A 17,277-nucleotide genomic window follows, 5' to 3' on the forward strand; every position below is an offset into this window, starting at 1 on the left:
GATTTACAGAAACATTTATAATCATCCTTATGCTAATATACAAAAGGTTAAAACTCCTTTGTCGAAATAATATTTTATATTTGTAACACGCGACCCAATTAAAAATACTAAAGTTTCTGTAAACTTGAAGAATTTAAATAAAGTTCAAAGAATAATTTGAGAGGATCCTATACGACTTTTTTTTTATTGTTTAGCCGTGATTGTTTCGAAGGTAAATGACTGGTCTGTGTCGAAATATTCCTATCGTTATTGATACTATATTTTTTCTTAATACATGAAATAAACTTACTATACATTTTTTTTTTAATAGAGGTTGCCTGGATTTACTCTGTAAGGCCTTGTGATAAGCCATGCTTTATGAATTATCTGTTCTTTCATATACTGTTAGTAAATTGTGTGCAATAAGACTTAATAAATAAATAAATATAAACTAAATACAAATATATAAAGCCGTCTTAGTTATTTGTAATTTTTTTTTCTTGTCTTTAACAAAACAGGCGAATAAACTAAACTGTTGTTACCTAAGTATATCCGCCCATAGATATTTGCTATTATATACCATAAACAAGCTACAAATTTTGTGATCCAAGATATTTATTTAAATGATAAGTAAAATACAAAATAAAATCATTTTATTTTTTAAAATTATTTTTTTGAAAATAGAATGCAGTTCAGTAATGTTAGCCTGTAAGAACAAATTTTAAACTCATCGCAGTAAACGGTCGTGAAATGTCAGAAAGTGATATGCGACATTGATCATAATAATTGTAATATTTCAAGAATACACGCATCAAAATAGTATATCACTATAAATCGGTTATAATATAATAACATTTCATGGGTGAGTAATGAATTTAGTTAGTAATTCAGTTAGTAACCACTTGGCCATCAAACGCACCGTAACAGTGTAATTACAGGCACAAGGGACATAAAATCTTAGTTCCCCAAGGTTGGTGGCGTATTGGCTATAAGCGATAGTTGACATTTCTTACAATGCCAATGTCTAAGGGCGTTTGGTGACCACTTACCATCAGGTGGTCCATATGCTCGTCCACCTTCCTATTCTATAAAAAAAAACAGCCTGTGAATGTCCCACTGCTGGGCTAAGGCCTCTTCTCCCTTTTTGAGGAGAGGGTTTGGAGCTTATTCCACCACGCTGCTCCAGTGCGGGTGGTGAAATACACATGTGGCAGAATTTCGATGAAATTAGACACATGCGGGTTTCCTCACGATGTTTTCCTTCACCGAAAAGCACGAGATGAATTATAACAGAAATTAAGCACATGAAAATTCAGAGGTGCTTGCCTTGGTTTGAACCCACGTTCATCGGTTAAGATTCACGCGTTCTTACCACTGGGCCATCTCGACTTCAATGTCGGCCATCAAACGTAAGAAAGAAAATAAACTGTAAACAAATACTTACAAGTAACCATACTGAATGAACCAAATGAAATAACTGTCTGTACGATTTTAAAGTGCTCTCAATAAACACCAACAGAACAGATGTGACATTTTAGTTTCGGCACAGAACTATTCGACTAATGAGCGAACGCTTCGATCGAATTTCGCTTGCTAACAGCGATATTAAATTTCGCGAGCTAGCTACCAAATTGTTTTGGCAAGATTCGTACTGTCTAAGAGCAATTTCATTTCAAGTGCTTAAATCGCTAAGTTGTCAGATATGAAAGGTTTCATTTTGAATCAGTTAGTTTAAAATAAGAATCTTTGTTGTAGTTATTAATTTCGTTTTGAATTTCGAATGTTATTATTTTTTTGGAATGATACAAAGTCAATGTTTGTTCTGTTGGTACAATTGAATTACTTTTTAAATATACATTATGAAAGTTAATTTTGATTGTGATTCGAAATGTAGACTATAAATAACAAATCGACGAGCCGGTTGGCGTGGTTAGTGGAAGCTTGCCTTTCACGCCGAAGGTTGTGGGTTCGATTCCCACCCAGGACAGATATTTGTGTGCATGAACAGGTCTGTTTGTCCTGAGTCTGGGTGTAATTATCTATGTAAGTATGTATTTACAAAAGAAAAATAGTATATGTAATATATCAGTTGTCTGGTTTCCATAGTACAAGCTCTGTACAAGCTTAATTTGGAATCAGATGGCCGTGTGCGAAAAATGTCCCAGGATATTATTATTATTATTAATAAATATCCTATATGAAAATCAATTAATAAGCAAAGCAATTAATTAATTTGTAAGACAGTCAGTAAGGACAAATATTTTGGGTAACTTTTAATTGGTACAAGTACTCAATATTTTAATATAATAATTATAATTGTACCATGTGTGTGATATATTGTATTGTCTTCGTAAATAGAAACAAGGTTCTATCAGGATTTAACAGTTAAGGGTTTGTAAACAATATTCTGACACAAGCTTTCAAGTTGTGTGGGACAGTTGGAACTTGTTCAAAATTTACTATTATTTATATTCTACACTATGCTTCGTCTCTTCTATAGTACAGAAACATTAAAATATTAAATTTCATTATTACTTACATTTCTTTAAAATTATTTATTAGTAAAGGTATTTTTTTGTTATGTGGTAGGGCTTTGCAAGCTCGTCTAGGAGGGAAACACCCACACATCAGATATTCTACCGCAAAACAGCAGTACTTGGTATTTTTGTGTTCTAGTTTGAAGGTCTAGTGAGCCAGTGTAATTACAAGCATAAGGGATATATTATCTTAGTTCCCAAGGTTGGTGGCGCATGTAAGCGATGGTTAATATTTTTAACATCGCCAATGTTTGTGGGTGGTGGTGACCGCTTACCATGGTCCATGTATTCATCCGCCTACCTATACTATAAAAAAAAAAAAATTAATTTCGAGTTTTGTCTGTTTTCAACCGACTTTGAAAAAAGAGTATCTCAATTAGTCTATATGTGTTTAATTTTTTTTAAGTATAATATGTTCGAGTTTAACTTTTTTATTATATATTTTGTCTAAGGCTTAGTATAGCTGCAAGACAGTCCTTTATCAAATTTGGCATTGGGCATTACTAAGTTTTTGAAGCGACATTCGGGCAATTTTTTAAAGTCGGTTGTTTTATGTTTATTATTTTTATCTCAAATACCTACAAGTCTTGTTTTCTATAGTAAAAATGTTTAAAATATTTTACAAAAATTTATATAAATTAGGTTTCTTATATTTGTTCCTCCTGCTATTGGACAAGGCTGTATGTTGTATATCTGTATTCATAATCGACGATTAAAAAAATGAGTGCAAAGATACTTACGAGAATTTATCTGTAAATAACAACTATAACGCTGACGACTTTTGACGATCGAAATCTTACGCTGACATCTTTTGACGCTCGAAATCTTATGCTGACGTCATCTGACGTTTGAAATGTTACGCAGACATCATTTAATGTTTGAAATTTTACATATACTCGTCTGACGCTTGAAGTCTCAGTTAGTCAACCGTTTGCCGAGCGCTAAGATAAAAAAGAGGCTAGTCAGAATTTGAACTAGTGGCATTCTGTTAACATCGTGTAGTTCTTTCCATTGGGTCATCTTATTTCTATATCATTTCGTCGTTATATAAATGGTTTCAACTTTAAATGTAGTTAGCTAGTAAGTTTTAGCGGATTTAAACATCTCAACTCGACTTTAAAACATTCACAGTGGTAATACCTTGGAGATATCAGGCATTTCCTGCTCACATAGTATTTTCTTATATATTATTTATTTATGGTTTAGATTTTTATATATGTGTAATTGGATAAGCTTAAATTTATATTTATCCAATCAAATAATTCCTTATTCGAGTAGACTTATAAGCACCGGTACGGAATGTAGATTCTACCGAGAAGAACCGGCTAGTAACTCGGTGGTAACATAACCTTAAAGAACATTTATTTTGGGTTATTTTAATATTGTGATCTCTTATCGCGTCGCAGCACTCTTAGCCTTCCGGATGAATAATGTTCTGCGATTAAATTGTGGTTTTGGAAAATGTGGTTTCCATGAAGCTGACCGACTGGTATTCGTTATTCAATCTGACTACACGTAAACTTCAAATCCACGTTTTTACCATTTAGACACAATTTAAAAAATAATAATTAATATATGTTATAATTATAATACTAATTAATTAGATGTGATTTTTTTTTATAGAATAGGAAGGCGGACTAGCATATGGGCCACCTGATGGTAAGTGGTCACCAAACGCCCTTAGACATTGGAATTGTAAGAAATGTCAACCATCGCTTATAGCCAATGCGCCACCAACCTTGGGAACTAAGATTTTATGTCCCTTGTGCCTGTAATTACACTGGCTCACTCACCCTTCAAACCGGAACACAATAATACCAAGTACTGCTGTTTTGCGGTAGAATATCTGATCAATGGGTGGTATCTACCCAGACGAGCTTGCACAAAGCTCTACCACCGGTAATTGATGATGATATGATTATAAAGATGCCTCTCATGGTGGCGTATCTGCGGATAATTCATGCACATACGTGGAGTATGATCACGGACAGCCACGCACCGTCAGTCTGTGTCGGTCTTGAGATTCGATGCCGTTTTGTCATTCCAAAATGTAAAATACGAGGAAAATAATTGTACAATTATTTTCCATGTATAAAATAATTGTACAATTATTTTCCATGTATTTCCATTACTGGAGGTAGGGCTTTGTGCAAGCTCGTCTGGGTAGGTACCACCCACTCATCATATATTCTACCGCAAAACAGCAGTGCTTAATATTGTTGTGTTCCGGTTTGAAGGGTGAGTGAGCCAGTGTAATTACAGGCACAAGGGACATAAAATCTTAGTTCCCAAGGTTGGTGGCGCATTGAATATGTAAGCGATGGTTGACATTTCTTACAATGCCAATGTCTAAGAGCGTTGGTGACCACTTACCATCAGGTGGCCCATATGCTCGTCCGCCTTCCTATTCTATATAAAAAAAAACAAACATTTTTTTAATTCGTCAGTACTGTAGCATAAGTGGATATCAAAAATAAATATAAAGAACGGCAAGGACTCGAATTGAGATATAAATAATGCGCGTATATACGACTTTAGCTTGAACTTCTACTTACTAAATTGTCAAAGCTTTGTCAACTCTGTGTATATACCAGATCACATAATTTTACGCTATGAGCTCCGGAATTAAACGATCGCCAGGCCATTTTAAATATAAATATGAATAATTGCTTTCTAAATAATAATTGTAGGAAAAGAAGAAAGAGAAACTGAGTTTCGCACCGGATCTTCTCAGATTCTCAGATTATTTATGATAATCTACTTATTTATTGTCATAAAAAAGTATAATGCTTTTATTTTGAATGAAAGTCAGATGATTGAATATCTATACAAAAAATTGCTATGTTATTATATGAATTATACCTAGGTATCTAGTGAAAAAGAATTATCCACTTAATGAAAACAATAAAAATGTAATATATTATTTTTTGATTTTTTGTCATCAGAACATAAATGTATTAATATAATAATTATTTATATATTATTATTATAACCTAAGGTGTATTCTAAAATACTGTTCAAAAGGGTTTACTCAGACTGATTTAAAATTAGGTCGCATTTTACCCACAATATAATTTAAAATATTAAATTACAAGTTATTGTTTATATGTTATATTTTCCCTATCGATTTGACTCACTTTGTGTTTTCGCGTTACTTTCTATAAACTATAACGTGAAGTTAAATTAAACCACAAGCTTGTACAAGCTTATAGCCAGATTTACTACACGGAAAACTCTGTCATGCTAGATTTAAACCGCGGTCTTTTGTTTAGATTTACATGTTATATGTTTAAATATTTTTATTCCCATCCGGCTAGGAATTGGTTGACCTCGAAACTAGGTTAGCAGATTAACGGAGTTAAGAAACGTTCCTCACCCCTAAAGAGATCAAGGGTCACCCTTAAGGGCTTTAAAGTTGAGTATTTTAGGTTCAGTAAAAATGTATGCAATGCAAAAGTGAAACTGTTAGTTTATTACGACTTACGTACCAAGTTGATCGCAATTAAATTTTAATATTACAGTAAAGTGGGACTTGAGTAACGATATAGGTAATTAAGTGTATGTATTCAGTAACAGCCTGTGAATGTTCCACTGCTGGGCTAACGCCTCTTCTCCCTTTTTGAGGAGAAGGTTTGGAGCTTATTCCACCACGCTGCTAATCATGAATAATTATAATCACAAATTAAGCATATGAAAATTCAGTGGTGCTTGCCCGGGTTTGAACCCACGATCATTCGTTAAGATTCACGCGCTCTTACCACTGGGCCATCTCGGCTTTTTTGTGTATGTATTGAATTTATTTATTTGGATCTCCAACAGTTGTATATAACACACATTCAAATCACTTTTTACATTAAATTAAAACTAACTAAGCACAACCGATTATAGGAGAACACACCATTCCCGAACACAATTACAAAAAGAGGTAACAAAATATCAATTTTGCGCGTATGAAGTCGCGGGTAACATCTAACGCAACTGTAAATATAATAAATTGTTCTAGATTATAACCTAAGTCAGCATGCATTCTCTTTAAATTTATTTTTATTTCATCTTAATAGAGAGAGACTCAAAGCCCCGGGTAGATCGGATTTCGATTCCGCAACACATTAAAGTTCGGAGTAAAAATAATTAACAATACATGTGTGAGAATCGTTTTAATAAAACCTTAGGTTTATTTTGTAGTTATTTAAAAAAAAGATAATCAGTGTCAGCTTCCTAACAAAACGAACAAAATAATAAATAAAAGAACATACTCACTTTTGCATTTATAATAGTAGTAAGAATAAACAAGATATACATCCTTTTTTATATAAAATACGTAGGCGGACGAGCCTATGGGCCACCTGATGGTAAGTGGTTACCAACGGCCATAGACATTGGTATTGTAAGAAATGTTAACCATCGCTTACATCACCAATGCGCTACCAACCTTGGGAACTAAGATGGTATGTCCCTTGTGCCTGTAATTACACTGACTCACTCATCTTTCAAACCGAAACACAAAAATACCAAGTACTGCTGTTTTGCGGTAGAATATCTGATGAGTGGGTGGTACCTACCCAGACGAGTTTGCAAAGCTCTACCACCAGTAAAAATCTGTTTTGTTTGTCTATTCTATGTGTTATCTATTTTTTTGGTCAATATTATATTTCTTAGGTATGATATTTGGTATTGTGTTTGTAACTTATAAGTATGTTGTCTTAATAGTTGAACTGTCTTTTTTATATCTGATTATCATAAACGTTGAATGGTAGAGAATGCCTACAGGCATTAAGTTTTGCCTTCAGGCCGTGTTTTAACTAAACAATTTGGTTGTTCAATATGGTTTTTAATAAATAAATATAATAATTCAAGTAAGATGTATAAATAGAGATGTATATATTTCATTTAGTAATATTATTGTGAAATGAAAACGATATCGGGACAGAACGAAGCTGTTCTTTGTCAAATTATATTTTCCTGTTCAGATTTTTTTTTGATAACTTGAAAGATATATATTTATATTATAAAATATATATAGTAATGAATATTCAGAAAGATCTTCGTTACATCAATCCATGTATATATATATATACAATTATTTACAATAAAGCCTTAAAATACAAATAAAAGAAAAAATAGCTAATGTGCAAATCGTGACTGCGTGAAATGGTGGCAAACATAATAGCGACATTTCTCCTTTAAATCGCAATTCCGATCCTCTGGACGAAAAATGAACCAGCCCTCCTGTCACCAGTAGAGGCAATAAGACGGGTCGTTATATTTTTACTGAAAGTTTTTGCACTATTACTCCAAGGTCCAACTGATTGTTTCAACTGTAAACGGAACAAAAGTAAATATACATAGATATGTAGGATGTCGGTATATTTGTTTGAGATTTTTTAAGCCTTAAATAAATACAAATAAAAATTAAAAATAGTTACAGTTTGAGATTAATATACTTTAAACACCCTTAGACTGTTCATCATGAAAAGATTTAGGTAAGTCACGAAATAGTAGGCTCTTCGTGACTAGCGTGAAGCCAGTCTGTCTGCGGGCCAAAAAGGTTTTTTCCTTTTCCCGGGCAGTTTTTCACCATACATTTATTCTGAAAAAGGTCAAGCGCAGGAGCAACGACTTTATGTGATTTTAATAATTATACTGTACCCGATAATTTTGTAATATCCCGACCTTGGGTTTTGAACCCAGGACCTTATATCGAGCCACTAGACCAACGAGGCAGTCAATATATAAACATCCAAATTTAGAAAATTCTAGTTAAAAAGCTTGCCTGTTATTTTTATCTATGAACGTTAGTTTTAAATGCGGGCCTAATTTATAGATACGTCATTTACTCCGTATAAATTTTTAATCCTAATTATGCTGGTAGTGACTGATTAAACAATGTCATTATTTTCTAAGTATAAGGTTAGAAATTTATTAAAATTTTATGAATAGGTAGCAAGTCCGTCTGAGTATATACCACCCACTCCTCAGATATTCTACCGCTAAACAGCAATTAATATTGCGTTAGGGTTTAAAGAAGTGAACCAGTGCTATAAGCAAAAGAAACAACATCTTCGTTCCCAAGGTTGGTGGCGAGGTAAGGAAAAGTTAATATTTTTTACATCGCCAATGTATGTGGGTGTTTGTCATATCAGGTGGCTTTGCTCGTCCGCCTAACTGTATAGTAAAAGGATACGAAACAATTTAAATTCGACTTTGACGTCACAATTTTTGAGGGGACAAACGTAGCGAAAGAAACGCTCACGAGCTTATCGTAACCCCGTTTGTGACGAGGCTGATACAGCCGAAATAGTCGCATCTCGTCGGCCCGGCTTTGTTTTCACAAGACAATGCGACAATTACAAATAGAGATTGCGAAGTTAACTATATATATTTATTTTATTTCATTATTTATCTGTGAAAAATGTTTTTTAAAGAAATTTAAAGTTTCCTTTTCCCTTTTTTAATTACAAAATATGTATGTTCGTTATTTCATTAAATTAAATTAAATTGATCATGCAAAGCCGAGATGGCCTAGTGATAAGAACGCGTGAATCTTAACCGATGATCGTGGGTTCAAACCCGGGTAAGCACCACTGAATTTTCATGTGCTTAATTTGTGTTTATAATTCATCTCGTGCTTAACGGTAAAGGAAAACATCGTGGGAAACCTGCATGTGTCTAATTTCATTGAAATTCTGCCACATGTGTATTCTACCAACCCGCATTGGAGCAGCGTGGTGGAATAAGCTCCAAACCTTCTCCTCAAAAGGGAGAGGAGGCCTTAGCCCAGCAGTGGGACATTAACAGGCTGTTACTGTACTGTAAATTGATCATTTGTCATTTTGAAGGTTAATTGTTTTTAGTATATTAGCGATAATAATAATAATAATAATAATATTAACACGGCCATCTGATCCCAAATTAAGCTACAAGCTTGTGCCATGGAAACCAGACAACTGATATACTACATATACTACTTTTCTTTTTTAAATACATACTTATGTAGATAATTACACCCAGACTCAGAACAAACAGACATGTTCATGCACACAAATGTCTGTCCTGGGTTTGAATCGAACCCACAACCTTCGGCGTGAAAGGCAAGTATCTACCAACCACGCCAACCGGCTCAAATATGCTCGGATGCTTATATATATGGCGGCGCGTTGATAAATTCAGTGGGAGATTAAGTAGTATACATATTTTGCCCCTTTTTAATGGTCTGATAATTGTTATAACAAATTGTTTATGACAGTTAGTTATTTGTGATAATATAATTATTTTAAGAGCGGGTAATCCCGAATAGGGTAGTGTGTTGTAAAACGTCACACGACGCAGACACTTTCTAACCTATTGGCTCTCAATCCAAGTTGATCAACCGAACCGTATTTTATTGTGTGTATTTTGTACTGGGAAATTATATAACAGTGTACTGAACAATTAAAAGGTGTCTTATTTCGAATATTCCGCCATTATCACGCCCACCATGTAGGATAACAGCCAAGATCATTTTAAAGGCCCTTCTGAAGTTCCGACATATATATATATATATATATATATAAGCGAAATACCACTTATCACATCTCCTAAAGTATCTATAAATAGTATAAGTATCTATAATAAGTTACTTGTGGTAGGGCTTTGTGCAAGCTCGTCTGGGTAGGTACCACCCACTCATCAGATATTCTACCGCAAAACAGCAATACTTGATATTGTTGTGTTCCGATTTGAAAGGTGAGTGAGCCAGTGTAATTACAGGCACAAGGGACATAAAATCTTAGTTCCCAAGGTTGGTGGCGCATTGGCTATAAGCGATGGTTGACATTTCTTACAATGCCAATGTCTAAGGGCGTTTGGTGACCACTTACCATCAGGTGGCCCATATGCTCGTCCACCTTCCTATTCTATAAAAAAAAAAACCGATTGACTTGAAATTTGTCACATTTCATCCTTTCCCGACGTATACACTCACTTATAACAGATTATATGCAAATCCTATCTAAAATACATTTTTCTTCTCATCTACCCGTGCAAAGCCGGGACTATTAGGTTGTTTATTATATTTGTAGTCTGAATTATTATAATTATTTGGCGTCTAATACTGAAAAAATTATAAGAGATCTTTCAAAGATACTGGTGCATACTACTGGTGACCCAAGAGCTGGTGCTTACTTAGCCCAAAGGCTGAGTCTAGCGGTGCAAAGAGTGAAAAGTGTCAGCGTCTCGGGTCCAATGCCATGAATATGGTATGACTATTAAGCATACTTATATAATATTGTATTTAATAGTACCTAAAAATCAGTAAAAGTAGTACTCGTACATAAATACACATAAATTATTATAAATAATTTCAAAGGCGGGAATTAAAATTTAAGTCCTTAAATCATAGAAAGTATCTTTTGCAATTAAATTTAATTGTGCAATTACATTATTAAATAAATATCCTTATTAACGTTGTGTTTGTTTTTTTTTTTTGAAATATCTATGATAATAATTTATCGATAATAAATGAAAAATATAGTTTTGCTTCGTAATTGAAAATATTAAACGACGAACATTTTTTTTAATTTTGAAACTTTTAAATTTAGAACGTATAGTTTCTATTATAATATACACTTATTTTTTTAAATGTGATAATTCTTTTTCAGGCCTAGCAGTTCCATTCGTGGAGCTGACGGTGGCGCACGCTTCGGTACTTACAATCCTGGCGATAAGCTTCGAAAGGTACTACGCTATATGTGAGCCGCTCCGAGCTGGATACGTCTGTACGAAAACTCGCGCCACGCTTATATGCGCATTGGCGTGGTTCTTCGCCGCCTTATTTACTAGGTATGTTTACAACTTTTTTTAAATTATATATAATATAAATGCAACATAAGGCTTGCAGCTTTCATCGTTTGCAAGACCTGAAATAGTGATCATCTACTTGTGGTAGAGCTATTACTGGTTTTTCCTATCTTGTAAGGTATGTATGTATCTAGGTATCATTAATTCTCAGTTATTGTACCAATAAACCTATTTACTTTGTAATAATACTTTTTAAAGAGTCAGTGAGCTAGTGTTATTACAAAAAAAGGTATTTACCCTATGGATAAGGAGGCAAGTGCCTGGGGTGGGAGCACTTGGAGGGGCATTATAAAAGGCGTATCGCCTTTTATAATATTACTGTTAATATTAGTGTTACTTTTTGATTTGACTCGACTAAATAAACTTGAACCTACCTAATCAAAATACTTACTTGGTGGTAGGGATTTGTGAAAACTCGTCTGGGTAGGTACTACTCATTCATCAGATATTCAACCGCAAACAGCATTACTTAGTATTGTTGTGTGACAGTTTGAAGGGTGAGTGAGCCAGTGTAACTACAGGCACGAAAGACATAAAGTCTTATTTCCCAAAGTTCGTGGCGCATTTGCGATGTAAATGATGGTTAATATTTCTTTCAGTGCCAATGTCTATGGTACCTACCTATACATAAACCCATATATAATTAAGAGTATAATACGTCTTTTTGCTTAATTTGTTAGTTTCGAACGATTAAAATACGGTACAGCTTAGATTCTTTAGTCGTTAGCATATTGTGAGGAATGCCTTATACTTTAACCAAGTGAAGATGAACACTCTTAATCAGGTGGTCAATTTGCCCATTGCCCGATCAAATAAAAGGGGTAAATAGGAATATTTGTAATTTCCTTAAAAAGGGAATTGCTGATATTTTTTGGCCGCTTAAGACAGAATATAATTATTTAATTATTATTATTTACCTAATTATTTTACCTATAAATGTCTTTGAGTCGAGATGGTCCAGCGACTATAACACGTGAATCTTAACCGAAGATTGTGAGTTCAAACTCGGGGAAGTACCACTGAGTTATAATAATTTTATTAAGAGTTTATAAGTTATCTCGTGCTCGATGAATGAAAACACCGTGAGGAAACCTGCGAAATATTTATCCATCCTAATTGAAGCAGCGTGGTGTAATCTCCAACCTCCTCAGGAGGCGAAGACCTTCGTCCAGTAACGGGACTTTCTGTTACTTAACTTTCTTTAAGTATATTGAGGCAATGACATCTAACGCAATGTTTAAATATAATATACAAAACGAAAGTAACTTTAGCAATTTTACAAAAGCGTGGTCGAGATTACTCCGTATGGATAGAAATTGAAAGCGTTTCAGCTAACAAAAGATTTCGAGATCATTATGTATGCTTGTAACAAAATTGTCCACATTACATCACTACGTGTATAAGAGAAATGAGTAATGACACGCAGATGACACGCTGTAGGGTTCCGTAGAGTGATATTTGAAGGGACAAAGCTGTTACATACATATACAAGTAAATACATTGATTTATTTAACTATTTACTTTAACGCAAAGAAATGAAAAAGGCGCTTGTTAGATGTGATAAATTGAAATTCATGGTTAATTTAAGAAAATCAATTAATAAATATGGAGTAGAATAAACAAATAAACATAAAGTTTCGGTTATAAATATTCGTCGATAAATATATATACAAAGTATATAGTGCACTCTTTCTACTCTCTATCGGCGGTGAGAGAGAGAGGCAAGATGACATGCAATAGGTGCTTTTTCAAGTTTCAAAGTTTATTCAACAAGTATTTATAAATAATACGTAGGGTACATAAATACATAAAAAATATTTTATATTATGAATTTGACATATTACATATACACGCCTTAAGGTTACCAAGAATTCATTTATAATACATTCATTTTTGCACAAAATTCGAGCTGACGACATATTAATACTTCTATTCGAGCATGCACAAGATTCAAGGCACATATGTACCAAATCTAAGGAGATCAAATACCAACAATTGCATTGAATTGCAACAACAAATCAAGAGTTTTCAAACTTGGCAACACCGAAATCACAACTTGGCCACGGTCACCGCCCAAGTTTTAATTGTGTTTACCGATTTCCAACTTTACATACAACTCTAAATAGTTTTAAACCACAGCTGTACTTGCTGCCATTTTGTTATCCTGGGTACCCTAATAAGTTACCAGTTTGATTCTTCATTCTCAATCATTGTAATTATAATCTCTAGGAATTATTGGACCCTTAAACGTATTTTATAAACAAAGTCTATATATTATAGCCCGTCTTTTTATCGTAGATTATATTAATTTTATGATGATGTCGAAGTATCCATACAAATATTTGTATTTAGTATGAATTATTATATAATATAAAAGAATTTATTTAATTAGGCTTTGATAAAAAGTTATTATTCTGCTGTATTGGTTTAAGGCTATGAACACACAGATTAAGCCAAAACCTTTCTTGCTTTATGTCAGTTTATTTTAGGCAGTGGATACGCCTATACTATGTTTATCTAATCGTAAGAGAACTTTTAAAATCATAGTTTTGTTTTATATTTTCACTAGCTTCTCCTTCCTTCACAAATAACGCGTGCTGGCTCTCGATGTCACCGCCTAACTGTGACATCAACTCCATCGTGACCGAAGAAATTCGCAACTCTCTTCTTTGTTGCACATCCAAAAAATGGAAGACCAACACACATGTTTCCCACATCGTATGACTTGGGTTCCTTAAAACGAGGCGTGAAGATGCATCTTGCGGGCTGGCAAGGCGGAAGCGGCTAGCAGATGATCCTTTACGACTGTTCTGGCAGTCGTCGCGTTTCGACTTTACTACCACTTGCCATCAGGTGGAGCGGAATCATTTGCCTTCCCAAATCTATAGAAAAAAATATCATCGTCAGCATTTATTTATAACATTTCATTTATTATAATTATGCCAAAATTAAACAAATATATGTTACCACTCTGGGATTTTAATTCTACCACGGTTTCGAACAGCGATAAGAAACAATAAAAAATTCTAAAAGAAAGCAAGTGAACTCATAAATATTTTTCTTTGTAATACGGATGAAATGTTATATAAAATTTACATTGTTAAACTACTCGTAAAATTATATTGCGTATTTAGAATAATTTTCTTTTAAAGTCTTTGCGTGCAGCTGTTTCTAGCCTTTTGGTCTGAAAGTTTTAGTAATTATAACACCATTATAACCGCAAACAGCTTGCCGTTTTTTGCGAGCTTGCTGGAATATAGATAAAATGTTTCTATTTGTTTTACAATAAATATATTTAACCATTATACGAAAGTGGTTTCATAAAGATCAAGCTCTGTAAACATAAAAAAGTACTAATAAACTACATCGAACAGGATTTTGAATAATATCTTTTAATATTATGAGCAATTCTTGCGTATAAATATATATTCTGCTTATCTCGTTTTCCTTCAAATTATGTATTTAGATAAGGTTTTGCTTTTTAAATTTATCTATTTAGGAATTTCCTGAAAAAACGCAGAAATAAGTGAAATAAAAAATATAGTCAATTATTATTAATGCCGGGCGATCCATTGCCCAGGTACTAATAAAAAAGACAGTTATTGAATAAATATTTTAACAGGTTAGTAAGCCGTATTTACTTTTTTAAATATGTTAGAATGGTACCAAATGAGACACATGATGGTAAATGATTACCATATATATATAAACTCTGGCGCTGCAAGAAGTATAAACCACTCCTTATATCGTCAATTCGCTGCCAAACATGGGTTTTAAGATATATCTTTGCCTTTAAACATTGCTGGTTTATTTACCCTCTAAGCCAGGACATAGCAATACAGAGATTTTTAGCGGTTGAATAATTAATGGGTAGCCACCCAAACGGGCCTAAACAAAGCTCTACCATCGGGCTAATTGGTTGATATATTGAAACAGATTGATTTATTTGACTTTACTTATTTTACGTATTATTATATTTCTTACGTTTAATTCAGTCAAATTGTAACCATAAATTTATTACACTTTAATTTATGACAAAAGGTTTTCATAACTTAAAACAACTCTGTAGGATAAGAGAGTGTGATTTTAATACAGATCTGATATAAACAAAACATTTATTGTAAGTTTTAGTCGAGATGGCCCAGTGGTATGAACGCGTGAATCTTAACCGATGAACGTGGGTTCAAACCAGGGCAAGCACCTCTGAATTTTCATGTGCTTAATTTCTGTTTATAATTCATCTCGTGCTTTTCGGTGAAGGAAAACATCGTAAGGAAACCTGCATGTGTCTAATTTCATCGAAATTCTGCCACATGTGTATTCTACCAACCCGCATTGGAGCAGCGTGGTGGAATAAGCTCCAAACCTTCTCCTCAAAAAAGGAGAGGAGGCCTTTAGCCCAGCAGTGGGACATTCACAGGCTGTTACGGTTGCGGTATATACCGTTATGTCAAAATTCATCTTAATTGTTAACTTTTATTTCAATAGTCGATAATTAAATTAAAGAATAGGAAAACGGATAAACGGCAACGATCACGCTTCGATTCGATTGTGATAAAGTGACAATTTGTTACTAGAACTGTTCCCCTGATCCGACATCATAATAGCATAATTTATTATACTTATTTTTGGAATAAGCACCAAACCGTCTCCTCAAAAAAGTAGAGGAGGCCTTAGCCCAGCAGTGTTACATTTACAGGCTGTTACTTACTTTTACTTTTTACTTAATAAAAGCTCTCGAAAATGCATGTCGAAAATCAATTACAGAAATAATATTCAAAGTTTTTATTAACTTTAATAATTTTTGCAAGCTAGTAAAAGTACCTCGTTTCGTTCATTGATCCTCTGAATACCGAAGCGTAAACAGCGTCCGTGAAATATAATTAAAAAAATCAAATATCAAACAAACGAAACCGATTTATCGATATCAAAAAACAATTTATTTGAATAAACAAAACTTACCAATTGCAAAGTCGACTGCCGATATTATATAAGTGAAATTTAATTTCCACGCAAAATTGTTTTTACATTTTCCGCTTTTTTTTAATTAATTTCCGACCTCGAGTCTCTTAGGTGTTATAACTTCTCTCGTTTTCTATACTACCTTACAAAAGAACTTATACTTCTTACAAAAGAAAAATAGTATAATTAGTATTTTTTTTTTATAGAATAGCAAGGTGGACGAGCATATGGGCCACCTGATGGTAAGTGGTCACCAAACGCCCTTAGACATTGGCATTGTAAGAAATGTCAACCATCGCATATAGCCAATGCGTCACCAACCTTGGGAACTAAGATTTTATGTCCCTTGTGCCTGTAATTACACTGGCTCACTCACCCCTCAAACCGGAACACAACAATATCAAGTATTGCTGTTTTGCGGTAGAATATCTGATGAGTGGGTGGTACCTACCCAGACGAGCTTGCACAAAGTATATCAGTTATCTGGTTTCCACAGTACAAGCTCTGCTTAATTTGGGATCAGATGGCCGCGTGTGAAAAATGTCCCAGGATATTATTATTATTATTACTACCGACAACGTGATCGCGAACGTACCTGGGGCCGAATTCTACTCATCAATGTCTATTACGATACGTTCCCGATTCAATTCCGATCCAACTTTGAATAATCTATATTTATTCGAATCGGAACTAAACCGGTAATATGTTAACATATACCGTTATATAAGAGCCGAGATGGCCCAGTGGTTAGAACGCGTAAATCTTAACCGATGATCGTTGGTTCAAACCCGGGTAAGCACCACTGAATTTTCATGTGCTTAGTTTGTGGTTATAATTCATCTCGTGCTTTACAGTGAAGGAAAACGTCGTGAGGAAACCTGCATGTGTCTAATTTCACTGAAATTCTGCCACATGTGTACTCTACCAACCCGCATCGGAGCAGCGTGGTGGAATAAGCTCT

At 33.9% G+C, this 17,277-nt stretch overlaps 1 protein-coding gene across 2 annotated transcripts in view; it reads left to right on the forward strand.

Moving 5' to 3' along the window:
• LOC126778137 (thyrotropin-releasing hormone receptor-like) overlaps positions 1–17,277 on the forward strand; it is a 101,121-nt gene that overhangs the window by 64,929 nt on the left and 18,915 nt on the right. For both annotated transcript variants that reach the window (XM_050501545.1, XM_050501546.1), the window contains exon 3: positions 11,156–11,336. In XM_050501545.1, the coding sequence (XP_050357502.1) occupies positions 11,156–11,336 (181 nt within the window). The remainder of the gene's footprint in view (positions 1–11,155; positions 11,337–17,277) is intronic.

The sequence above is a fragment of the Nymphalis io genome, chromosome 25 (assembly GCF_905147045.1).
Source record: "Nymphalis io chromosome 25, ilAglIoxx1.1, whole genome shotgun sequence".
In the NCBI taxonomy this organism is placed as follows: Eukaryota; Metazoa; Arthropoda; class Insecta; order Lepidoptera; family Nymphalidae; genus Nymphalis; species Nymphalis io.